Source organism: Carassius gibelio, chromosome B1, assembly GCF_023724105.1.
Source record: "Carassius gibelio isolate Cgi1373 ecotype wild population from Czech Republic chromosome B1, carGib1.2-hapl.c, whole genome shotgun sequence".
In the NCBI taxonomy this organism is placed as follows: Eukaryota; Metazoa; Chordata; class Actinopteri; order Cypriniformes; family Cyprinidae; genus Carassius; species Carassius gibelio.
In genome coordinates this window covers 2884614-2912329 of record NC_068396.1, presented here as the reverse complement: position 1 = coordinate 2912329, position 27716 = coordinate 2884614, and the positions used below count along the sequence as shown (strand labels likewise).

Genomic DNA, 27716 nt, shown 5'->3' with positions numbered 1-27716 from the left:
TTTGTCTTGCAGAATCAGCAGATGAGACAGATACGAAGGGCTCCATGTAAATTCTGACGATCTGCAGCGCCTTTATGGCGTCTGAGACACAGGAGTAATTGTGTCCTCTGTTGGAGATGGATTTGCATGCTTTAACTTATGCAGCGTGACTCGCCTCGCTCTCGTACACAAACTCTGACACACACACACACACACGCATTGACTGTTAAACGCTGCTGTGTTCTCACCTACTCACTCTCAACCCCCCTCTGTTCCACTCGCACGCTCTTAACAATTAAAACAGACCACATCTATTTCCTCCTTTTCAAGCAAATGTGGACAGGTGGAGGTTTGGTAGACCGGCCCGAGTGCCACAAAACCTGTGCAGAAAAGAGCCAGAATTATATTTGTTAGAGCATGTGACCTAAACGGCCCAATGGTGCTCAGATGCTTTTTTTTTTTCAGTTGTGGGGAACAGTTAAACTTGTTGCCTGACTGAGGGAGAAGCTTTCTGTGGGCCGCCACAACCACAAACCAAGTCTGCGACCGGTCACGGCTCTCTAGGCACCAGAAAACAGCGAGATAAAGATAGACGAGAGGGACTCGAGAGCGAGAGGGGGAGGGAGAAAACGTGTTGATGTCAGCGTGTGAATCAGCCAGATCGCCGAAAAAAACCACAGTGCTGCGTTTGCGCTCCGGCTCTTTTGCACAAGGGTAAGCATCAGTCAACCACAGGCTGACCGCCGATCGCAATCTGCCGTGTCTGTGAAGCATGCACAGAATCCAAGGACAGAACCGCCTCGCTGGACCGGCGCAGGGCGACCATGGGTTTCAGGGTGTGTTTTTTGGGAACGCGGAGGGCGATTGAACGAAGCCTCTGGCATGTCATCATCACGGACCTATTCTTTTGCTCTTTGCAGGGCCGAGCCGGGAGCCCTTCAAAATTCGGGAGCAAATCAAGTTGGAAGAGTTGGATTCGGACGAAGACGAGGAGAAGCAGTCGCCGTCGCTCGCCATGGCCTCCAACAGCATCTTCGAAAACTTCCAGTCGTACCAATCATGCTTCTCCAGGGGTGAGTATCCGATGCGATGCGATTTCGGTGCAACCCGTCTCTCATCGCCGTCCGACGCGCATCGATGTGGTGTCTGAGCAAAGCGATGACACCGAGGTGCTGGTTTGCAGTGTCAGTGGAGTACTGAAATCTTGTGGCTGAATCTGAAAACCACAGGTCTGTGGGTTAGTGAGTACTTCACTGGTTAACCTCATTCAACCAGCCGATGCATGGCCGACTCCAACACGCCGTTTCGGACGTTTCCTCATCGTCAAAGCTTCAGAAAGGGAGCTTCCAATTTTTTCAGTTCTCGTGTTCTTGTGCTTGGGTTTTAGAGTTGGTTGCATAGCTCACAACAGTGAAACGGACCCGTTTGCATAACAGCCTTTTTGGACGTGTCCTTATTGAAAAGAGCTAGAGAAAGGAAACTGCATGATTTTTATCACATGCAAACTTTTTCCGTTTCTTGCATTGGTTTTATCGTTATTTTCTCGCACATTGAAACGAACCTGTTGCTTAACCTGCCGTAGTAAGGCTTTCGGTCGTATTGAATGATTTTCCTTTTTGAAAAAGCTTGCGATGGAGCTGCATGAGAGATTTAGTGCATGCAAACCTTTGTTGGTTCTTGCATTATGCAATGTTTTAGAGTTAGATAGCTTTTTTTTACGGGAGTCCTGTCCAGTGAAACTAACCTGTTGCTAAACTCCAGAAGAAAGTTGCATTGAATGTGACTTTTTGGATTGTGTCCTTGTTGAAAAACCCTAGAGAAGGTTTGATCACATGCAAAGTGAGTTTGAAAACTTTTTCGGTTCTTGCATTGTGAGTTTTAGAGTTAGTTAGTTGGGGTTTTTATGGGAGTCTTGCAGTGAAACTAACCTGTTGCCTAACTTTCAGTATCACTTCAATAGTTTAAAGGTCATAGTGAATGTCTTATTAGATGTTTACTTATTGAAAAGCTAGAGAAAGGAAACTGCTTGAGAGTTTTGTTGCATGCAAACCTTTTTTTGCATTCTTGCATTGTGCCAAACTTTGAGTTTTTTTATATTTTAAGTTGTGCAGAGTGAAACTAACATGTTTATATTATTGCTTTAATAGTTCAAGAAGTCAAATTAATTTGTGTTAACAAATTTAGAGCAATGGTAAAGAAGTCAACTCTTGACCTAATCTCAGTTCTGTTTTTTTTTTAAATAATTATTATTATTTGTAAGACACAGATGGTTTTAATGCACAGCTCTGGACTTTCCCTCCTGATTAAAGCCGGTGAAGTTTCTCAAATGTGTTTGAGTTCACAGCTGAAGCCCAAAGATGATGCTTTAGTTTCTTTCTCCTACTGAAATGACTGAGTGAAGGGTGAATGGAAATCACCCTGTAATAGTTAAACTGACTCGTTTAGCAACTCTTGAGCGGATCATCACACAGAGGTAATGTGCTCTTTATAAGTCACTTCTAACTGTTTAAACGTGCATTTCAAACGCTCATTTGTATTGTCGTTCATGCTGTGGCATCGTTTCTGTAGCTGTTGTTAATGAGGTCATGAGGTATGGTTGCTTTTTTTGTTTTTTTTTCTCAGTCGCTTCTTGAGAAAGTCTCATTTCAGTTTCCTGACTGTCTCTTTCTCATGCACACATACGTGTAGATGCATGCGAGCGCTTTCAGTTAACACAGGAAGTTTATCAGTCGCACCCGATGCATGTTTGTTCTTGAGCACATGTGAACAGCCTCGATGTAACATCTCGAAGACGAGGCCAAGACCACATGAAACTAAATAAACGACCTTTATTCTATTAATGAGGAAGGGTTGCTGAACCCAAGGCGTCTGTTTGTGCAGCTCAACGTGTACCTTGTTTTAAAATGAGATGTACACTAAAAATGTTCTTGCCCCCAGGCCATCCAAGATGTAAATGAGTTAAATGTAACATTGCATCAGTGTCTCTAGTGAATGGGTGCCGTCAGAATGAGAGTCTGATAAAAACATCACAATAATCCACAGCACTCCAGTCCATCAGTGAACATCTGGAGAAGACAAAACCTGAAACACATCCAGCATTAAGATGATTTTAACTCTAATAATCTATAATAACACTTCCTCCAGTGAAAAAGTGTTCTGGTCTGAATCAGGAGAGAAATCTGCACAGATCAAGCAGCGTTTAAACAGATCAGGAGATGCACTTTTTCACTGGATTATAGACTCTTACTTCAGTTAAATCCATCTTAATGATGGATTTGTTTCTTAGAAATAATGTTTTTATCAGCTGTTTGGACTTCAGTGACGAGCAAGAGATTGAATTACACTTTTCGCCCAATCTGTTCTGATGTAGAAACATCAACTGTTCTCTCTCTGTTTTTTTGGCAACTATACATTTAAACAGTGCTTTTACACTTCTTTCTCATCTTGAATTATTTAACCCATCGCGCACTGTATTCTAGTAGCTCATTACAATATCATTGGCAGTCTACTTTACATCAATGTACGTTTCCTCGGATCCCTTATTATCTGAACTGGAGAGTGTTTCTGAACATCGACGCATTGTTAGCATGTCTTTGTGCACATGTCATATTTGCATATACATTTCTATATCAAATGAGAATGTTTGTTGCATACGGCTCATTTGCATTTGCCTTTATCAAGGAAGAACTATGCATATGCAAAGCTGAAGAGCATGTCAGCGTATGTAAGCATGCACATGGAGTCTTATGCAGGCTTTTGGCCTTTTTGATCTAGCAGACACATTTCTCTTCTTTACTATCAGCGCACGAGCTGACAGACACGTGTGAGGATTTACCCCGTATCTCTGTGGTATCGGTTTATCAGATGGTGTGTGTGTAAATCTAATGCACACACACCCTCTCTATCGGAGTCGCTATTCATGCACTTGCTCATGGTTCTCAAAGAAAGTTCCCTCTTTGAGTTTATTCTTTACGTCGGCGCAGAAAGGTGTGTGTGTGTGTGTGTGTGTGTAAATAATAAGGGAAGTTTGCTCTGAGACTCTGGCTTGACGTCATCATTAGCAGTGTTGGGGAAGCTGCTTCGAAACTGCATCTTGTCAAGCTACAAGACACTCGATTTAAAGTTAAAGCACATTTGAAGCTTCAATCAACTAAACAATATTTATTATTTTTATATTATTACAAGCTACTAACAAGATGTAAAGCTATCTAACTAGACCAGAATGTTTTTAAGTATTATGTAATACTTTTTTGCAATAACAGCAGCATTTGATGAACTAAATATTTATTTATTTATTTTTAGTTAATTTTGTTTAATTTATTTTCTTATTTTAACTAGTTCATTAAAATTAACAAATTAAAAAAAAATAATTAATCAGACTTTATTTATTAAAATAAATTAAGATAACTTAGGTTTTGTTCAAGGATTGTTTATTTTGACCCGTTATAAAAGAATTTGCAAATTAATAAAATATATTTCAATCGTTAATAATTTTATTTGATGGTACTTTTATTTATTACTTTTAGTACAAATAAATAATATTTTTTGCACTCGTAAATGTTACAAATACCTAAATATTGCAAAAAAAAAAAATAATAATAATAAAATAAACATAAATAGTAGAAATACTGAAATAGATTTTTTTCTTTATTTTTAATTTTTTTTTGAAAGATATACTGATAATTTTTATTTTATTTACCTTGTTTGGTCACACTTTATTTAAAGGTCCAATACTCACCATCAACTATTACTTTTGCCTCAATTAACTCCCAATTTGCTGCTTATTAATAGTTTATAAGGTAGTTGTTAAGTTTAGGGTATTATTGATGTCATGCGTTATATGTACTTTATAAGCAAGCCAGTATGTTAATAATAAGCATGCTAATAAGCAACTAGTTGTAAGTGAGAACTGGACCCTGTACTAAAGTGTTACCCTTTGTTTTTAAAACAGGTGGCATCAACACATGTTTAGAGACGGATCAAGTTGAAGTTACGCTTGCTTTGGTAGACGATGCATGTTTTACTTTATTGGAGTAGAAGTTATATCTGGATGCACTTTAATGTGCATAGGTGCGTGACTTAGATCTGCGTGGAGGTTAAAGGTTAACTTCAGTAGGCCGTGGCACGTCTGTGTCGAAGGGTGATGAGGAACTGTTTGAATGTATAAAACTGCACGTTTCTTTATCTTCAAGTCAAGCCACTTTCACCTTTATTGCCCGTTTCCTTGCTCCATGCCGTCTGGCACCCTGGCCACTCTTTCTTTCCATTTATCTCTCGGGTGTCTAACAGTAACTGAAAGTTTCACAAGGCTGCTTTTGTCCCTCTGAGGTGAGATTGTGGACAGAGATGGATTTACGGTGGTTCTCGAGACCCGTTGTGCTCCTGTGGACCTGCAGTCGTTCCAGCGGTCTCCCGCCTGGCCTCCGCTGATTCTGGTTATCTACATCCACAGGCACCTGAGAAGGAAGCCGCTTCGCCTGGTCCATGCAGATTCACAGAGGGACTTGCACAGGGTCATAAATTCCTGCTGCCCGCTCCCATGCGTCCCTGTGGTCACTGGGGTGAACTTCAAGGGTTTAGCGGAAGGAGAAGGTGTGGATGTGAGCGATGGCCGTATCAGGGCTGTGGGAATGTGGTCACCTGCAATAAATTAGCTGCTTTACCACACCAGCCACCACAAAGTAAACTCCTGATTTACCAGAGTACGTCTGCAATAAAAGGAAACAGTGCATCCGATTGGAGAAACACCGCACCTTCCCAAAGGCTTTTTATGGGCCTGTTTTCCTGTTTGAGACAGGTGGATGAAATTACTCTCTGTTGGACATTTTATGAAATTCTGTCTTTATGAAAATGTTGTTTAAAATTATGAATATAGTAAAAAATATATATATATATTTATTAGACTTATTTCAGATTTTATTAAATCACAAATATTTGTATTATTTTGTATCATTTATATTATAGTTAATTATTAAGCATTAAATATTCTAATAATAGTCATTATTTTATGCAATAGATGCAAATTAGACACTTCATCAATTTTGCGCTAATTTGTCATTTGCATTAATGTTAAAAAAACTGAATATAGTCAACAAAATATAACTTTTTTCTTTTTTTCTTTAAAGTTTAAGTAATTTTAATGGCTGTTTTAAGGCTATATATATATATATATATCTGTATTATTTATTGGTTAGTTTTAATTATTTAATTTTATTTGTTTTTATGTCTTATTTAAAAATTTTGGCTTGGTAACTAGCTTTTTAAATTATTATTATTATTATTATTATTATTATTATTATTATTATTATTATTATTATTATTATGATTATTTTCTGGTGGAGCTTCTGACTCCTCGTAATACCTGAACCGTATTAAAGAGCCCTGTTCTGATATGAATTGCTGACGTCTCAATAACGGAGTCGTCTCTGATTGGCTAATATTGAGTTTGGTCCCCGGTGTGTCGCTGTGCTGAAATGCGTTTTCTGACCCCGCTCTCTTCACACGGAGCAGCTGCTGTTCATATTGAGCTCATGTCTGCTGGACAGACCCGCCGTCCGCTCGCTATCGAGCCCAGCGTCCGACAGAAGCATGATGGGAATGTATTGAGCGGCGTCATCAATGCAGGAGATAGAGAAGCTTCAAACACACTGTCCTGTTTGAGAAGGGTGTCTGACATGAACACAACACAGACACTGGTGGACTTTACTTCCTGAAAGTCTCTGGGAAATGCTGTTGAAAAAAATTGTGAACAAAAATATCTGTTTTTAATTTTTACTTAAACATAAAACTATATCCACTTTAATTAGCGTTAAATAATATTTTTTTTAACAGTTTATTAAAACAGCAGATATTTTCCGTAATGTTAGTCCAAAGCATAAAATATGCTTAATTATGCTTAATTATGTTATTTTTGCATTTGCATTAATGTTCGAAAAGCATTGTTTAATTTTATTATTATAGAAATATTTCCAGATATTTGAATTTTTTTCTTGAGTTTCATTTCATCTGTGTATATAACATTGCTATTTTAGTATCATTATTTAGTATTTAGTATTGATATACTAATTAGATTGTTGTTAATATTTTTAATTCTATTCAATTTTTATATTCTGTTTTCAGTTTAATTTCAGTAAAATTTGTAAGCATTTTATTTAAATGGCTATATATATTTATTTATCAATATGCTGTACTTAAAAAAAAAAAAAAAAAAAAAAAATATATATATATATATATATATATATATATATATATATATATATATATTTTTTTTTTTTTTTTTTTTTTTTTTACTAACACCAAGTAAAAAACTTTGATTGAACAGTAAAATGATTTTACGCTAATTATGAGGGAAAGCATTAGGAAATACTATATAGACTTTTTTCTTGTAATATTTTTCATATCAGTTGAAAAATTTGGTTCATGCAAGTTTATTGTAAAATATTCTGTCCATTTAGATTTTGAGAAAATGGCTTTTAACTGTATTTTTGTCGCTAAAGAGGCCGGGTTACGGGAGATTTGATTCTGTGAAGCGAGAGCAGTGTTTATTTCACTGCTGCATCGGATGATGCTTGCCGTAATATCTTGCAATTTTTAACATTAATTAAAAAAAGTCAGATGTGTATTTCTCCAGGGAGGTTTGCTTTGCTGCGAACATGCACCACTTTCATTTCAATAATTATTTTGAGGCCAGACATTGATTCGCTGACCACATCATATTAAATCAACCGCTGATTGGTCAGCCATCGATCTGCAGGAGACAGCCGTCCTGTTCGTCATAATGAAGACTTCATGATCAAAATCAGTTTGGGAGCCCGAACACGTGTCAAATAATACGAGATGTTTCATAACTCATATCTGAAGGGAAAAGAAAGCCTCACTGCGTATGTTCAGAAACCACAGAGAGGTTTTGTGCACGCAGATAAGAGGTCGGGAACCCTGCCTTCTTCAGTTCTCCTTCACTGTTGGCCTCCCCTCACCCACTTTTCCTGTCAGTCGACAGCTTCACGCTACGAGGGAGACGTGCTGATGAAAATAACCGTACCGCTGAGAGCCCCAGTCTCTGTTTTAGCACCTAGAGCCCTGCGTTTTACTTGAGAAAGCGGAATAAGACTCCGTTCAGGGCTCTGACAGGAAGAAGCAGCTTCTGCAAGGTGCGCGTCCCTTTCTCTCCGTCTGTTTGCTGTGCACAGGATATGTGCAAAAGCCTAGTGCAACTCTGAACTGCAAATATCCTCAGCGTGTGGCTTTAATATCCAGGGTTCGTGAAGCTGCTTTCAACCTCATGAAGCTACAAGCTGCTCGTAATAGAAAGTAGATGAACTACAGTCAAGCTACACTTAACATCACCATTAGCTGCTAATGTAAAGAATCCTTGTTATTTATTTTTTTATTGAACCTAATTGAACTCAATATTTCAGATGGTTTAATAAAATTTACATTATTATTAACAATCTTTTTTTTTACTTGCTTATTTTCATTCCAACAGTTAAATCAAAATCTATTTATTTATTTATTTATTTATTTATTTTATTTTAATTGATCTTGTTAACTTAATTAAACTGACTATTTTCATTCCATCAGTTAAAAAAAAAATATATATATATATATATTTTATTGTTGAACTTGTTAGTTATTTAAAGCAACTATTTTCATGTAGACAGACCAATATAATAAACAAGTTAAAAATAAAATGCATTTATTATTTTTTTTATTAAATCTGTTAATTTAGTTGAACTCAATAGGTTGAAAATAATTTTCATTTTAATTGAACTTGTTAATTGAATTGAATGTATTAATCATTTTCATTTAGAGAGATCAAATAAATAAACAAGTTAAAAATAAAATGCATTTATACATTTTTTTATTCTGTTAATTTAATTTAACTAAATAGTTTAAAAATAATTTTCATTTTAATTGAACTTGTTAATTTAATTGCATGTATTAATCATTTTCATTTAGAGAGATCAAATAAATCAACAAGTTAAAAATTAAATTTATTTATTTATTTTGAACCTTGTAATTTGAATTGAAAAATATTGTATTTTTTTTATTAAGATTTATTCATTCATGAACCTGTTATTTACAATGAACTTATTATGAAAATCTTCATAGAAGATGAAGCACATTTTAGTGGAGCATGTTCAGCTGCATGCAAATGTGCGACGTGAAAAACGGTTTGTAAACACCTGAGTGACTCTCGTGCTACTGAAAAACTGTGGTTAGGTTTGTAGCTTCGCCAAACTCAGTAGCAAATGTTCATTTCATTAGAAAGGTCATGGGCTTGTTTGTTCCTGAAGTTTCTTTGTTGAGTGTTTGTATGCGTCTGGACTCAGTAACAGAAGCCTGTCTGTGGTAACGCAGCGGTGACTGTGGCTAACTGGCTAGCCGCACTTCCGTACCCACATGCAAAGTAGCCTAACCAGAGATCTCATTCAGGCAAAGACATGTAGTCATGTAGAAACATGCATGCAGTAAAAACAGAACTACACTAGTCATGGGCTCACCATCTACTGCCTACACACCAGGCTAAAAGAGAACAGTCTCAGAACTCTGGCTAACGCTCTTGGGAATCTAACCCATAACCATAATATCTCAGGGTTACGAACAAACATCATTCCAGTAGAACGATCATTCAAACTTCGTAATGTTCTCAAAACGTTGGCACAAAAACATTTATACATTTGATTTTCGGAGTTGGATCTTTACCTAAGATGATTTAGAGGACATTCAAAAGTAACATTCCTGTTTTCAACACAATAAAATGTAACAAATGTAACAAGTGTGGATATCACATATCATTTAAACCTGCAGGGAAATAAAGTCCTGATCGTTGTTTTGTGCAATATACTTGGAGATCTTTTAAAGTAGACATTTGTGCCAAGTTCCAAGCGGTGCCAAGCCGTGTATAATAATACAATAATACACACCTCATTTGATTTATTTTTACTTCTTTACGTTCTTTCATAATATGATCGGGACATTTATCACAGAAGGGACTACAGGAGGAGTCAAGACAATGTCTTTTGAGTGTGGTCCAATAAATTATGTGACAAAAATGATAATGAATCAAGTTAGTGATTAGGATTTTTAGATAAAGTGAACGTGTCTGCCGTACTCTTCCCCAGTCTGTGATGAAGTAAATGAAGTAAAGTGATACCCTCCTCCTTTCTCTTTCCCAAGTGCACTGTATAGCTTAAAGTTTTTCTGGAACCTCTTTAAGGTCCCATGAAAATCATAAAATTAAGTTTGTGCCAAAACTTTTGTAAGAGCAGGTGATGGGATCATAGAACTAAGAAAATTGATTTGTGGCATGAGTCTGGCATGTAGCGATAAGGGCATCGAAGTCCATCTTTGGAGATCTTGCTCCACCCTAGTTAAAGTTTGCAGATAGTTGGCATCTGGAATAGTCTGAAGGGATAAACAGAAGAACTAATGGAACATTATATGGTAGTCTAAACTTTTTTAGCCATGCAATTAAGTGGAAGCAAAGACGAATTAAACTTTCCAAATATCGTCAGTATCCAGGAAAATGTAGATTGTAATAAACTGCTGAAATAAACAGTAATATATCATCCGTATAGAGAGATGTATGTTGTTTGTATAGGACTTCACTGAAATGTTGATGTTGTCTTTAATGTTCACATAATCGGGAACAAAAATGTAAAAAAAGACTTTTTGAACATCAAAAACATTTAGAAAAAACATTCTCATAATGTTAAAAAAAGGTTCTTTGAACTAACTAGAATCAAACAAACAAACAAACAAAACTTTTTTAAAATTAGCAACTAAAAATTTTACCGACTGATTTGAAATATTTTGCATAGAAAACAAATTTGAAAGCTTTTCAAAACTTTCAAAAAGGATTTTGTCAAGAAACATTGAAAATTGATGACAAACCTTCCTTGGTAATAAATTCATGGTTAAAATAAGTACTTCCTAAAATATTCTACTCACTTTTTGAGCCGAAATATAATTTTATTTGAACGTTTAGTTTACATATTCTAAGTCCAGTTTCCATTTACATTTACATTTACATTTAATCATTTAGCAGACGCTTTTATCCAAAGCGACTTACAAATGAGAACAATAGAAGCAGTCAGGTCAACAAAAGAACAACAACAGAATACAAGTGCCATGACAAGTCTCAGTTAGTCTAGTATAGAACACATAGCCAGGTATATATAATTTTTTTTTTTTTTTTTTTTTTTATTAAATGGAAAAAAAGAGACAAGAAAAGGAAAAGTACTGGTGTTAGTAGGTTAAGTGCAGGCGAAAAAGATGAGTTTTTAGATGTTTCTTGAAAATGAGTAAAGACTCAGCTGTACGAATTGAGATTGGGAGGTCATTCCACCAGCTGGGCACAGTCCAGGAAAAGGTCCGTGAGAGTGATTTTGAATTTCTTTGGGATGGCACCACAAGGCGTTGTTCACTTGCAGAACGCAAACTTCTTGAGGGCACATAGGATTTAACCAGTTTCCTTGTTATAAACACATTTCTCAAACATTCTACTAATTTTAATTTTATAATATCAAAATATAATGTTTTTTAAGGTTGTTTTTAATAATTTAAGAATGTAAGTCCATTTTTCTTTCTGCGATTATAACGTTATTAAATGTTTCAAAAAGGTTTTTTAGAACATTCATGAAGTACAAAAAAAACATCATAAAGACATTTTGAGAGTGTTGATTTCTAAGTTTTGTCTCAACATTATGAAAACATATATAGTAAATATGAACGAACATTCCATAAACATTGCTTTAAGAAGTTTTGTCCTTAAATGTATGACTTTTGCTTTTGTGGTTAAAACTTTTTGTTTACAAATTTTGGTTTACAAACATTTATTTAAATATCAGTTCATTTTAATTCTACACAGCAATTCTACATCCTATATGTTACTTCGATTCAAACTCAGGAACTGAAATGGAATGTAAAAAAAATTCACACACAAACATCCGGTCATGTGGTCTATTTTGAATTAGTTAGATTTTTAGAAAAAAAGACCACAAAACACATTTCAGTGGTTAAAGTTCTAGCAACCAGTGACATTCTGAATCTGAAACGACAGGGTTCACATGCACGCTTCTCTTTTCTGTTTAATGAGTGACAGGCCAGTCATTGGATGGGGGGTGACTTCCTGATGGCACATCCTTTGCAGCATCAGTTATTGGGCCTGTGTGTGTGTGTGTGTGTGTGTGTGTGTATGTGTGTCATTAGATGTCACAAAGACCCTTTCAGTTAGACTGAGAGTTCCTAACGGTGGCCTTACAGCTGCAGCTTCCTTCCTCTGCAGTATCTGCTTCACAGGAAGCTGTTATTCAGTGTTTTCACAGTTGCAATATTTAGTCTAAATATTAAAAGAACTGTAGCAACCAACCCTTACAAAACCTGTGGTGTTACCATGCTGCAGCGATAGTTTCAGATGGCTGCAATATGGCACTTTTATATATACTGTGGTGCTAATATGGTTCTTTGAAATGTAATGTGGTTCTGTTATGGTTTTTGGACATGTATCATGGTTCTTTTGTGGTTTTTATATATGTTTAATGGTAATACTATGACATTTGGACATGTATCATGGTTCTACTATCGTTTTTATATATTTTAATGGTAATACTATGACTTTTGGACATGTATCATGGTTCTACTATCGTTTTTTGGAAATGTATAAAAGTCATAGTAAAACCATGATACATGCATTATGGTCATACTATGATCTTTGGACATGAAATATGGTGCTACTATGGTTTTTGGACAAGAACCATGGCATTACTATGATTTTTGGACATGTATCATGGTTCTACTATGGTTTTCATAGATGTATTATGGTAATACTATGATGTTTGGATAAGTATCGTTTTTTTTTTCTTGGTCGGAAGTGTGCCCTCTTGTGACTATTGTGACAACCATATATTTATATTTACATTTAGTCATTTTCTTATCCTTTTTTCTTATTCTTACTCTTATCCAAAGTGACTCAAAAAATTGGGGGATACATAAAGTGATTCTTCTTGAAGAGGCAAACAGACACAGGAAGTTTTTTGTAATACCAAGTTTTAAAAGCTAGAAAAGAAGGAAAAAAATAAAGAGAAAGATTATTATTATTTTTTTTTTTTTTTTTTTTTTTTACGATGAACCCAAGTAGTTTAGAAAGCTGTGGCTTAAAAATTGTCAGGGATTCATCATTCCAGATAGGGGTGGGAAGATCATTCCACCAGCCAGGAATGGTGAACAAGAATGTTCTGGAAAGTGATTTTGAGCCTCTCTGTGATATTACCATGAGGTGTTGCTAACTAGTGGATCTCATACTTCTGGAAGGGATGTAGATTAGGGTGGCCATTCTTGCCATTTTCGCAGGACACGTCCTGGCCAGGATTTCAATATTGGCTAAAATATCCAGGTTTTGGCTTTGGATTCCTGTTAACATACTTAATGACGGTAATGATCATTTGGCCAATAACCTGCAGACTTTGTACGTAAATCGACCAATCGTGGTACGTGAGAAGGTGGGATCTACAGAAAATGGTCAAAGTGATGCAAATACGTGTACATTTTAGTGTCTGAATGGAAAGCAGCATTGAGCTGACTGATCGGTGTATGACATCGAAGTAATGTGAGAGCGATTCAAAAGCACAAGAAGCCATTGCAGCGCAACAAAGCCAAAACGTGGATATTTTAGGCAATATAGAAATCCTGGCTAGTGCGTGTCCTGTGAAAATTGCACGAAGTGCCACCCTAATGTAGATTCATAATAGTGAATGGAAGTAGACGGGTGCTGAGCCTGTGGCAGTTCTTTAAGCAAACATCAGTGTCTTGAACTTGATCCGAGCCGCAACAGGTAACCAGTGCAGTTTGTAGAAGATCAGTTCTATCAATGCATTCTGAATCATTTGTAGAGGTTTGTCTGTGCTTGATGAAAGTACAGCCAGAAGAGTATTGCAGTAGTCCAGTCTACAAATGATAAGGGCCTGGACAATAAGTTGTGCCACATGTTCTCTTAGAAAGGACCTGATCTTTTTGATGTTGTGCAATGCAAACTTGCAAGATCGAGCAGTCTTTGCAGTATGATCTTTGTAGGTCAGCTGGTCATCAAAGGTTACACCAAGATTGTTGACCGAAGTTGATGGGGTAATTGTAGAAGAGCCTTCCTGGATGGAGTAATCATACTGTATAGTTGGAATGGCAGGGAAGACAAAGAGCTCAGTCTTTGCCAGGTTGAGCTGTAAGTGATATTCTTTCGTCCATGCCAAGATGTCCACCAGACAGCCTGAGATCCGTGCAGCTACCGTTAGATCATCATCTGTTTGAAATGAAAGATAGAGCTGTGTTTCATCACGTAGCAATGGTAGGAGAATCCATGTGCATGTATGATTGGACCCAGTGATGTCACGAATATGGAAAAGAGAAGGGGTCCAAGAACTGATCCCTGAGGAACCCCAGTGACAAGTTGATGTGCTTTGGATACCTCCCCTCTTCAAGCCACCCTGAAAGAGCCATCAGTCTCCACTGAATGGCCACTCCTGAAACTTGACTGGTTAGTGTCCAGTTTGTTGTTCTGTGAAAGAAACAATGATATCTGTTTGAAAACAACTCTTTTGAGGGCTTTCGCAATGAATGGAAAGAGATACAAGTCTGTAGCTGTAAGAGAAGTGTTTAATGTAGGTTTTTTGAGCAGTGGGGTTACCCGATCCTGCTTGAATGCAATGGGGAAGGTGCTTGTGAGGAGAGATGTGTTGTTAATGTGTGAGAGTGCTGGTAAAAGTGTAGTAGAGATTTGTTCTAGAGGGTATGTTGTAGGATGGCTGGAGAGGATAAGTTTTGATATTTCTGACTCAGTGATGGGACAGAAGAAGAAGATGGGAGTTTAGTACTAGGTGTGGTTGGTTTGAATTCCTGTATGTGGGAGACTGAGAACTGACTAACTATCTTACTGGTTTTGTCTGTGAACAATGTGGCGAAATCATCAGCTGTTATAGAAGTGGTAAAGGGGGACAGAGGAGATAATTTAATGTTTTGAAGAGATTACGTGTGTCTGGAGTGCTGTTGATCTTGATCTTGATCGAAGACTGATACATCCTCAGGTCTGACGGATCTTTTGATTTACACCATTTTCTCTCTGCTGCCCTGAGTTTGGTCCAGTGCTCACGAAGAACATCGGATAACCAGGGGTTTGAAGGGGCAGCCTGTGCTGGCCTGGAGGAGAGAAGACAAATATTGTCTAAACAAGAGGTTAAACTAGAGCATATATAGAGCAGTTACTGCATTAACATCCAGAGATGAGAAATAGGTGGGTAAGAGAAGAGATGAGGATACTGTGGAGGATAGATGGGAGGGGGAAAGAGAGCAAAGGTTTAGTCTAAAAGTTACCGGTTTGGGGGAGGGGGCACACAGGTAGTCATGGACTAGTGGTTAGAGAGTTTGACTCCTAATCCTAAGGCTGTGGGTTCGAATCTCGAGCAAGGTACCAAACTCCCAACTGCTTCCCTGGCACAGCTGCATAAATGGCTGCCCACTGATCCGGGTGTGTATTCACAGTAGCAAATGTAATGAAGAAATGGTCAGAGATATGTAGAGGTTTCACCAGAATGTTGTTTGCAATACAATTGCGTATGTAAATTAAGTCAAGTTGGTTGGTTGCCTGATTTGTGCGTGCTTGTAGTGGTAAGACATTTGAGATCAAATGCAGCAAGGAGTGAAGACACCAAAGACTGAAAGTGGACTGCTTGTGACATTACAGCATTTTCCAGAGACAATAGAAATGGTTTGGAAACACATGACAGAGTACTTAAGTGTGTTGACTATATCGTTGTTCGGTGAAGTCGCACAGGTAAAGTCGCAGGTCTTTACACTCATTGGTCTTCACTCAAGGAGGCTGAACCCTTCGGCTGATGATTCCGAGTCAGCACGCAGACATCATATAAATTCACAGTCTAAGACACTAAAGTAAAAACAGCTGTGGCCACCTTCTAATTAACACAGGCAATAGCCTATAGCAGGGCAATGCCTTCAAATCGAAACTACAGTTCGCACTTAAATGCAGGAAGGGAGCAATGCAATATACACAGGCTCCTTCTTAGTGGAGGGCAATTATTATAATCGCCAGTAAATGCAATCAAAAATGCAAACGCCTACGAAAATACAAAGTAGAAATACGCAGAAAACTAAATATTCCTTCCTAGCACCAAGTAATAATTCGAACAGCAGATCTATAAATAAGTATATTTTAAGCAAAATCATTTCTGACAGTTAACATAATTTTAGTACTGATCGATCATCAAACTAATTAAAATAATGTAAGAATAAAATCAAATTGACATCAACGAAAAATCATACGATTTGACAACAAGTCATGTTGGACTAATTTAAACTTTCTGCGTCACGACTTGATTATAATATTATAAAACAAATGTAAAAATAGAATAATAAATAAAGTTTATGTGCTCTTAAAGTATAATTTCTAATAAAAATTGTGAAAGGCAGGAAGCAACACAAAGAAGATAAAAGTTAAGGACTGGGTATTAGCTCATGATGTTTATGCTAGCAACAGAGCCTGGGCCAGCCCTGAATTTTTAAATCTAAATTAAATTAAAATTAAAATTAAATTTATGCATTTAGTAGACGCTTTTATCCAAAGTGACTTACATTGCATTCAAGCTAACAATGTTCCCTGGGATACGAACCTCCAACATTGCGCTTGCTAACGCAGTGCTTTACCGTTTGAGCTACAGGAACACGAATTGAAATTAATTTTTGACATGGTTCTACCATGGTTTTTTGATATGTACCTTGGTACTATGTTTTTTTTTTTTGTCAAGTACCATGGTGTCACCATGTTTTTTGGACATGTGTCTAGATACTACTGTACTTTTTCTACATGTAATATCATACTACCATTTTTTTTTAACTCACCATGGTACTACTATGTTTTTTTTGGACATGTAACATGGTACGACTCTGGGGTTATGGAATGTATCTTCAGGGCTCCAGACTATAATGGTTGCATTTGAAAAACAAAATCTACTGTATACTATGTATTTTTTTTAAAGAATAGAACCTTAGTTCTTAATTCAGAGTTAATTTACATATTCTATGCAGAGCTAATTTACATATACTCTCATGTTTCTGCAATAGATTCCTCGGCACTATTTGACTGCTATCATCTCAATCATATGTATTTACATATTCGCTCTCATCTTCGTCCACCTGTCTTTCTTTGGCTTCGGACAGACGGCTCACTCTCATCACACACACACAAATAGTTCCATCTTGCACGTCTCCTTTTAAAGCCCACATGGGTCGGTCTGCGTGTGCTTCTGTGAGAATGCCATCCACAAACTTAACGATGCACGTCTGCTGCTGTAATTATGTCCGTGTGACTCAGCGGCTCTTGGCGCAGTTTGCATCACCTGTTTCCAGCGCAGTCATCCAGGCGCCCATGTGTGTGTGTGTGCTCATGGTGAGCTATGCTTAGTCAGAGGAGAGGCAGCGAGTGGCAGAGCAGTTGTCTATGTTTAGTCACAGCAGCATCAGTGATACAGCACACAGTCGGACAGACTCTCCTCTGCTCGCCGTCTGGCCGAGGAAGAAAGCCTCAGTCATGTCTAGACACCGTGTCTCGGTCCGTTTAGCGCTAATGCTTAAACACGGCTGCGCTGGAATGGACTGACACGAACTCTGTGTGTGTTTCCGTGTCTTTCTAGACATGAGCACTGAGAGGAACATACGAAAGGACTGTCTAAAATGATAAATCTCCATAAATATATTAAGGGTTAATTTACAAAAACAACTCCGTTTTTAACCATTTAAAAAAAAAAAATGTTTTTTTTTTTTTTTTTTTTATTCTGAATTCCAATTAATATCAATCAAACTGCATTCAGGTTATTTTGGTTAGGTTAAAAATTACAAATAATAATAATAATACAGCTAACTAACACAATAATAACATGATAACATAATTAAAAACAGGAATAAACTTTAATATATAATTTATTAGTTTAGATAGTTTATATAAATAATTTTTCATTTGAATATTAGTTTGTCTTAGTTTTTTTACCTAACTAACATCTCTTAAAGCGGCAGTCAGTATTTATTATTATTATTATTATTATTATTTATAAATTTTTTGGGTTAAAAATTATCCAAAATGAAGTTTTGAGCAAGTACATAACTAATAATCTCCTGTTTTCAAAACTGTTTATTATTTTTAATGAACTTAGACTTTCAGACTAATTATTCCTCTGATAAAATGGCAAAAATTAAGGTTTGGAATGAAGCGATTATTTGATGCTGTAAAAAAATTGCCTTTTTTTCCTTAATTGTACAATTTTTTTATTCCACTACTAATTTATACTATCACTACCATTAATTATTATTATTGTATTAATTTTCTAATGTGTTTTCTCTATATGTTATCTTAATTTGACAGTATAACTGAAAATAAAGAAATGAAAAAATGTAATTTTGAGTTCATTTTGAAATCAGAAACATCTTTTGATTGCAGACTCTGATATCTTGGTAAATCTGAGCACAGTTTGAGAAATTCCTGAGATTTCTAATGGAAGGAGATCTTGGGGTGTTTAGGAGAAACATCTGGAGACTTTCCATTTGTTCTCCATTCAATCTCTCATGCATGTGTAGAATAAATAAATGACCTTTGTGCTTGTTCATTCCAGTAGTCTTCAGACAGTAATGCAGATTGTCTGTATGATCCCACGCTGTCCTCGCAGTCTCTGTAATCTACGGGAGTGAATTACAGACTGGCCTCAGAGGCCCCGCCCCCTCCTCATCTCGGCCCCGCCCACACCCTGGGGGAGCCTGGACCATGTGGCGAACTGGCCGAGGATCTGAGAGTCCTGCTGGCCTGTTTGATCTACGCTCCGCGCCGCTCCGCACAACATCCGCAGCACAGGAAGAGGATCTCTAATAAAGCCTCTTCATTTCCTTTTATTTTCATTTCTCTACAATCTCCTTCCTTGCTACAAAAAAAGCTTAGACCTACTAAACTGGATCGACTTGTGTTCAATTGAACCTGGACATGGTTTTCTTGAGACTCACGTGTTATACTGAAATGTAACGACCACATCTCACTAGTCCCGCTCTACTTTAGTTTTTCCTCATTGAATATCCCGTTTAATTCTAAAATGCACCAGGTTGCATAAGTAAAATGCTTTCATTATTGACTGTTCTGGTGAAGTCGAGGCCCTGGACATGCAAACAGACTCAGTCGTGCTGTAGATCCATGCGGCCGGTGCACTGATACACTCCTCCGTGATCCAGCAGAGACGCCGGGCCAGAAAATATTGATCAGTGTGTGCCATACAGCATGAAGAGACTGGCTGAGGATCGGAGGGTGTTACCATTGATTGCAACATGGCTCTTGACAGGAGCCTCTTTGTTCCTCTGTAGACTGTAACTGAGAGCGCTAATCGCTCCGTCTGATGTTCTATAGACACAAATGATCTGCTGCGTGGAAGTGCATTTCTGCCACGGAACAGAAGAATAAAAAAAAAGGAAAATGCAATTTTTATATCACTATTATTCTTATCAGAATTTGTGAGAAAAATGGAATTTTGAGATTACAAAAATCAGAATTGCAAGATTTAAAATCTGAATTGTGAGATGAAAAGTAGCAATTTTTATTTGTTGGCAGACAAAAAAAGCTGAATTATTAGATATAAAAAAAACAACATTAAATTTCAAGAAGTTAGAAGAAGAGTTAAAATGTCAGTTACCTTATTTATTTTTTATTCCGTAATAGAATTAAGCTTCTGTAGTATTTTACTTCTTCAATATTAGAGTATTTTGTCTTACTGCACTGCAGAAGTGTTGTTATTGTAGTTAAAATAAATAGAAATGAAGTATAAATATTAGATATAAAGTTTAAATGAAAACTAGAAATGTTCCATTGGAAACTAATGGAAGTAAGTTTAACGTAAAGTTCTAAAATCACTAAAACTAAAATTAAAAAAAATATATATATATTAAAGCTAAATATAAATAAATAAATAAGAAATTCAAAAATGACTGAAACTTAACCTAATATTAAAATAAAAATATACACTTGAATAGTATATGAGTTATAATAAAATATCAATATCAATTAACTCATTGAAACTTAAAAAAGATATTCATCCATATTAAGATGCATAATATTTTAGGCAGTATTGCTTCTCAAAAGACATTTTAACTGTAAAATAAGACTAAAATCCTCATTAAGAAAGATTTACAGAGCCGTATCTTCATTGCTAATACATCCTTTCCCAAAGAAGATGATAAATTTGAAGCCTTTGGTGAAACAGTATTTAAAAAGAGTGAAAACTTGTATAATAATCTAGTTCTTGTCCCGCTGAAGATGTGGCATGACAACGGTATTCTCCGAGACTCTTTCTCATCTGTCCTGTCTGATTCAAGTGTGCACACTAGAAAGAAATCATCTGTCACATCTGGCCTACTTCGTTTGATTACTTTTGCAGCAATTAAGTGCTGACGGTGATGCTCAACGACGTTTCAGAAGCATGCGGTCGCTCGAAATGCACGCGGCCGCTTCATGCCACTCCGTCCCGTCACCGCTGTCCCAAAAGTTGTGAGACCGCAACAAGAAATGCCAATATAACGGTCGATACTGGCACAGAGCAGCACATGGTCAGAGCCGCTTCTCCAAACCACAGAAAGCATCCTAGACTTTGATAATGGAGCATCCGGAGCTCCGATGGGATCCGTCCCGAGTGGACCTCCACCGTACTCCTGCCATGTGGTTAACGACTTCCTCCTCCTCGTTTAGGAGCTTTCCCTGTGTCCGTTGCTAATTTATTAATCTGTGGATTTCTTCTTGCTGGAATGTTCTTCTGGCTAATTTGGTAGGCCCTCATCCGCATAATAGTTAGAGTGGAGAGAGCTACCAGAGGAGGGCTGGAAGTGACTTTTGTCCCAGGACTTTCTGAGTAATTAATTGATTTTGTGGGTGACTAATGACTTTTTTATTGAGCAGTTTCCTCACGCTCCTGGAGGGAGAAAGCCGAACTGACCGCACCGAAACTCTGTGGCCTAGATAGGGCTTTCTGAAGAGAGCACACACAGCAGGGAGAGACATTACGGCCGAGGAACATTTAATAAAAAATAAAGACAAACTAACATTTTCATTTGTAGCGACTAAAAAGTTTGTTTAATGGAGAATTTAAAATGCACACTGCTTTAAACTAAAGATAAATGGAATTAAACAAAATATATATTTAAAAATGTTGTATGTATTTAATATTAAATATTATATAATTTATATTTTAGAATTATAACTTTAAAAAAATGGTTATTTGTAAACAAATAATTAGAAATATTATATATATTTTATGTTATAAACACTACCATTCAAACGTACTTAAAAAAATAAATAAATAATTCTATCCATCAAGGATGCATTACAGTGATCAAAAGTAACAGTAAATACATTTCTAATGTTACAAAACATCTCTATTTCAAATAAATGCTGTTCTTTTGAACTTTCTAGTCATCTGTGAATCCTGAAAAATAAAATTTATACGATTTTCCACAAAAATATTGTGCAGCACGACTGTGTTCTACATTGATAATAATCAGAAATGTTTCTTTAGCAGTAAATCATCATATTTTCATGATTTCTGAAGATCATGTGACACTGAAGACTGGAGGAATGATGCTGAAAATACAGCTGCACACTCATTTACATAAATTTTCGTCACATTTGACATAAATTAACATAAAAAATAGCTATTTTATATTGCTATAATATTTCTGTATTTTATGCAGGATTCTCAAAATGCAAAAATCTCTAGTTTTCTGGTTGCGTATAGTTTCTCTATTGTTGCATGAAAATCTAATCATAAATGAATTGCTAGTCTACCATACATTCAATCAATCCCATCATTACACCACTGCCTCTTTAAGCATGCGAAGTTTAGTGTGTTGTTCAGCTGCTGAATTAGACCTGGATATGTTTTATATGACCCTTCGGTCAGGTTAACAGAAGCTCTGTGTGTTTATCTTCTGTTCAGTGTCGTGTGTGTTTGAGTGCTGCTGGTGGTCAGTGTCTGAAGAGCCCATCTGCCTCTGCTGACCACAGCTCATCCAGCACTGACCGCCAGCGCTGGTCCATCGTCCGTCTGCTCACACAAAGCTGTTTGTTTGCTGCTGTGGCTCTGCGGTCCACGCTACATAATCACAGACTCGCCACAACACTGAGAGACTCGGCTCTCCGTCTCTGAGCTCAGACACCGTTTGTTGGTCAATCCCAGGGCTTGGATTCAGAGTACTGTAAACAAGGAAAAGTCTGCAGTGAAACACTCGATTATTGAGACGAGGAAACGTGTGCAGCTGATTAATGAATGAATGAATGGAGGTGCTTGAGTCTGAATCAGTCGGGTTTAATTAGAGGCTGTGTTGTGCTGAACAAAGCCAGTTTTCACAGAGTTAAGTTGTGTCTGCATGATTCATATGGAGACAGATGTCACATCATTACATGCATTTCTCAACTATGAGTAAGAATGTGAGTGTAGCATTAAGGAATATTGTCTGTTATCATTTATTCGCAGCTTTAAATGCATCACGTTTAATTACACTAAATACACACTAAAGTTAGGGAATGGTAAGATTTTTATGTTTTTGAAAGTATTATTATTAGATCAAAAATACACTAGAAATTGTTAAATATTATTATGATTTAAAATAACTATCATCTATGTGAATATCTGTTAAAGTGTAATTTATTTATGTGATGCTCCGCTGTATTTTCAGCATCATTCCTCCAGTCTTCAGTGTCACATGATCTTCAGAAATCATGAAAATATGAAGATTTGCTGCTCGAGAAACATTTCTGACAATATTTTTGTGGAAATCGTGATAGATTTTAATTTTCAGGACTCACAGATGAATAGAAAAGTTTAAAATAACATTTATTAATCATTTCTATAATTATTAATGTCACTTTTGAGCAATAGAATGCATTCTTAATGAATAGAAGTATTGATGTTTATTCTTACTGAACCCAAAATTGACAATAATTAAATTACAAATGTTTTGCTTTAATAAAAAAATATAATGCATTTTTTTTATATTCTATACTGTGTATTATAAACGAAAAATATTGTATGCAAATTATATTTTATAACATGTCATTTTAAAATACACTTTATATATATTTTCTTTATGAGGTATCTCTTAAGAAGCGTGTTTTAGTTTCTCTTCAGGCTGTAGTGGGATGGTGAGTTTCCGTCTTCGTTATCAAACTTTCCTTACGCATCTCTGGCTCTCAGTCCTGCCACATCCTCGCGTTCCTGCGCCAAAGACAGCTGCTCATCACAGATACCCTCTGCTGGAAGATCTAGTCCAAAACCTTCCTCCACGGAGCTCCTTTAATTCAGCTCCCTTGCATATTTGCTTCAGCAGTGTCTTGTAAATGTTATGTTCTTCTCATTGAGCATAAAGCCGTGGGTCGAGCCGAAGCGTCTGGCTGTGGACTGGATTGAATTCAAGGTTAATAACGCTGTGTTTGAACATCATTGCATGGAAAGTTTCTCAGATATTGAAACATTATGTCAGCGTGTGCATGTGAAATCCATTTTTTGGAGTAGTTTTACAGGAAACCTCAGAATTATGGACATCAATAATGCTGGGATATACGTGTTTTACTGGAATCGTTTAATCAAGGTAATTTTGGGGGAAATAAATTAATCTAATCTTCTCTGTTGCTTTGTGGTAAATATAATCATTAATGACCAATAATGGCATTATTCTGAAACGCAACAGAGTAGATTTATCACTTTACTGTAGATTTATACATGACAGAAATTTATTTATGATAGACCATCTGCGGCTCACAAGACTTTTGGGTTGTGTGGTTGCTAGGTCATTGCTAAAGTGACCTGGTGTTTTTTGTAGGTAGTTGCTAGGGTGTTCCGGAAATTAGATCGCAAAAGTGATGGTTGTTTGGTGGTTTTGGGTAGGGTGTACTTTTTGGTTGCTTGGTGTTTATTAGGGTGTTCTGGATGGTTGCTAGGGTGTTCTGATGGTAACTGGGTTAGGGTTTTTGGTATGGTGTACTTTCTGGTTGCTAGGTGTTTATTATGGTGTTCAGAAGTGGTTGCTAGGTTGTTCTGATGGTTACCGGGTGTTTTGGTACAATGTACTTTCTGGGTTGTCGCTAGGTAGTTGCTAGGGTCTTCTGATTATTGGTGTGTGTTTTTACTAGGGTGTTCTTTCTGGTTGCTGGGTGTTTATTAGGATGTTCTGGGTGGTTGCTAGGGTGTTCTGATGGTTGCTAGGTGTTTTTTAGGGGTGTCTGGGGTGGTTGCTAGGGTGTTCTGATGGTTATTGGGTGTTTATTAGCGGTGTTCTGGGTAGTTGCTAGGGTGTTCTGATGGTTGCTAGGTATTTATTAGGGTGTTCTGGGTGGTTGGTAGGGATTTCTTATGGTTGCTAGGCGTTTCTTAGGGTGTTCAGAGGTGATTGCTAGGGTGTTCTGATGGTAACTGGGTATTTTGGTACAATGTACTTTCTGAGTGGTTGCTAGGTAGTTGCTAGGGTCTTCTGATGGTTGCTGTGTGTTTTTACTAGGGTGTTCTTTCTGGTTGCTGAGTGTTCATTAGGATGTTCTGGGTGGTTGCTAGGGTGTTCTTTCTGGTTGCTGGGTGTTTATTAGGGTGTTCTGGGTGGTTGCTAGGGTGTTCTGATGGTGACTGGGTGTTCTGATGGTTGCTGTGTGTCTATTAGGGGTGTCCAGGGTGGTTGCTAGGGTATTCTGATGGTTGCCAAGTATTTATTATGGTGTTCTGGGTAGTTGTTAGGTATTTATTAGGGTGTTCTAGGTGGTTGCTAGGGTGTTCTGATGGTGACTGGGTGTTCTGATGGTCGCTGTGTTTATTAGGGGTGTCCAGGGTGGTTGCTAGGGTGTTCTGATGGTTCCCAAGTATTTATTACGGTGTTCTGGGTGGTTGCTAGGTATTTATTAGGGTGTTCTAGGTGGTTGCTAGGGTGTTCGGGTGGTTGCCATGTGGTTTTTGGTAAGGTGTTTTTTTTTTCTTGTTGTTGGGTGTGCTGTGGTTGTTGGTGGTTACTATGGTGTTCTTGGTCCCTTATTAAACATCGAAATTGCTAGGATGTACATGTATTTCTGGAACTGAGGTCATTTTAGGAAATATTAATATAGTTCATTTTAATTTTACCATTATTTCAGAATCATTCCATATAACTGATTCCAAATGAATATATGTATCACTTTAATAATATTAGGGATGCACAAAATATCACCTGATATTTAATGTGCATCTTGTCTGTAATACTGGTTCTGTAATCAGCGTTAAATCTCTACATCAAGCATCTCTAAGATTTATGTATGACATAAACTTAGAAATTTCTTCATAATAGATGATCTGCAGCGGTCAAGAGTTTTTCGGTGCATGTGATGTGGGGTGGGGGGTGGGGGTTATCGTCGGCTGCACTATATCTACTCATCCATTCAAACTGCACTAAATAGTGCCCGAGGCGGATCTCTAGTCGTCTCCTCCCACACACAGCGCTCCAGGCAGTGGCAGGCCAAACCGGGCCTAACTCACACCTATACATTAGACTCTTACAGGACACTCCAAACCACCAGAGGCCAGCGTCTGTTCAAGTTTGAAGCCTCTCTTGATTTTCCTCAGCTAATATCTGCTGAAGCTGTCTAGTCTCTCCTGATTTTCCTCAGCTAATATCTGCTGAAGCTGTCTAGTCTAGTAAACGTCTGTACTGAGAGCATAAATCTGCGCTTCAGTGTCAAAAGACTCAAATAGTCAGCATTTTCTCTTTATCTTGTAGCGCTTTCTGCTACCACTCCCTCATCCGTGTGCCAGAATATCAATCAGCCATTTCAGAGGAAGTGCTTGTCGAATGCTAGTCTTGAACTAAAGGGGCTTCTGCTAGGTAGCTGCTAGCCTATTCTGGCTGATTGCTAGGTACTTTCTTACTGTCTCAAATAAAATGACTCACTGATCCTTCCTTTAATTTCTAAAAGCACACTTTTCATCACACTTGAGTGAAATATTAATCATGCCTATAGCTCAAATGTTTAGAGCATTTATTATGTTAAACATTTAGAGGCTTAGAAATGTTGTTTTAAATAGTGCTGTCAAACGATTAATCGCGATTAATCGCATCCAAAATAAAAGTTTTTGTTTACGCAATATGAGTGTGTGTACTGTGTATAAAATAAATGTACAAAGTACCCACACATATATTACAACCTGTCCTCCAACCAATACGCTCGTATAGGTCGTTAGTCCAAATCCCTGAAATGCAACCCATCAGAGCGTATACTACAATCGTGCCCCTATCGGCAACAGGACATTTTCATATTAATGTTTTGCACTCTTTTATTTGCACTATGTTTCAGGTTTCGTGTAGCTCAGTTGGTAGAGTATTGCATTATACGACTATATGTAATCAAGCGATTATTGGTTCGGTCCCAAAGAATGCACATGCTCATAATAAATACTCCATAAATCATAATTTACATAATAAATATATAATTTACATTAATAAATAAGTTAGGTGTGGTCTTTCGAGCGAATAAGCCACCTACTTAAATATGTACAAATTACTGTGAGTTCGGTGTAAAAAGTCCACACATTCCATTTAAATAAATGCACATTTTGATTGATTATGACATTGCACGTCATTTCATGACGACAGACGCAACGTGACCCTGTCATTATTCTTACACTCGCTAGAGGGCGCTTAACTTTAAAATGCAAATAAAGGTCGGTGAAAAGCTGCTCGCACAGCCCTTTTTGTTGGAGGACAGGCTCTATATTATGTAAACAAAACTTTTATTTTGGATGCGATTAATCGCAATTAATCATTTGACAGCTCTAGTTTTAAAGTTACATGCACATCATTTTTCAGTGCATTAATACAGAATTAATTCAGTCACATTGGCTTTATACAATCTGTTAATTTCTGCTTTAATCCACTGTAAATGTATCATTCAGCTGTTTGATATTAATATAGTTGATTGTGCGCAGTTTTTTGTGTGTAGCCCATTAGAGCGTGCATCAGTCGGATCTCTCATTACAGTATACGAGGCTTCTGGGAGCCGTGATGGAGATAGATTGAAACTCACAGCGGGATCGTTCCATGTGCTGTTGTTTCCTCTTAAGGGCCGAGACGGCCCCTCTGTGAGCACTTAAAGCTACGCTGCAAGCACAACTGTTCTGAAGCAGGTGTTCACTGGCAAAGAATCAACTCAGTAGTGCTCATGGACCAGACTGGAGGACCATGGGAAAAGCAGCGCCTTCGACTGCGGTGACGTCACACCGAGCGCGTCTCCATACGGGAACGCTCTAAACGGCAGCAATGTCAATACAGCTGGATGAAGCCAGTGTGTGTGTGGCCCTGAGCAGAGGACAGCTGTGCCTGTCCTGTCCACATCCTCACACACATACAGTGTTATATTATAAGTACATCACAATGTTGAATGCTCCTGTGTTAGTCTCTGTACTTCTGTTCCAAAACACAGTGACCTGTCTGCTGTCTACATAGGCAGCGGCCTTGTAAGGCAACATTCTGAGCGTCATGGAACCTTGGAAGTAGAACAAACTACTCACTTCACATAAATAGCGATCACATGGAAAATCACAGAGATTGAGTAATTATAAAATAATGCTATAATATATCTCTCAACATATATGGGGTAAAATAGTTACTTTCAACTTTCATTATGCTTTCAGTATAGAGATTTC

At 37.2% G+C, this 27716-nt stretch overlaps 1 protein-coding gene across 4 annotated transcripts in view; it reads left to right on the top strand.

Annotated features, from left to right (window-relative positions):
• Positions 1 to 320: 320 nt before the first annotated feature.
• The window catches only part of LOC127948782 (runt-related transcription factor 1), a 52169-nt gene continuing 24773 nt past the window's right edge, over positions 321 to 27716 (top strand). The window contains exons 1-2 of one of the 4 annotated variants that reach the window (XM_052545480.1): positions 321 to 815; positions 900 to 1052. In XM_052545480.1, the coding sequence (XP_052401440.1) occupies positions 752 to 815; positions 900 to 1052 (217 nt within the window). In that variant the 5' untranslated portion in view covers positions 321 to 751. Of the gene's footprint in view, positions 816 to 899; positions 1053 to 23455; positions 23476 to 27716 lie in introns of those variants that run through there. The other 3 variants (XM_052545484.1, XM_052545482.1, XM_052545486.1) reach the window with 3 other exon arrangements.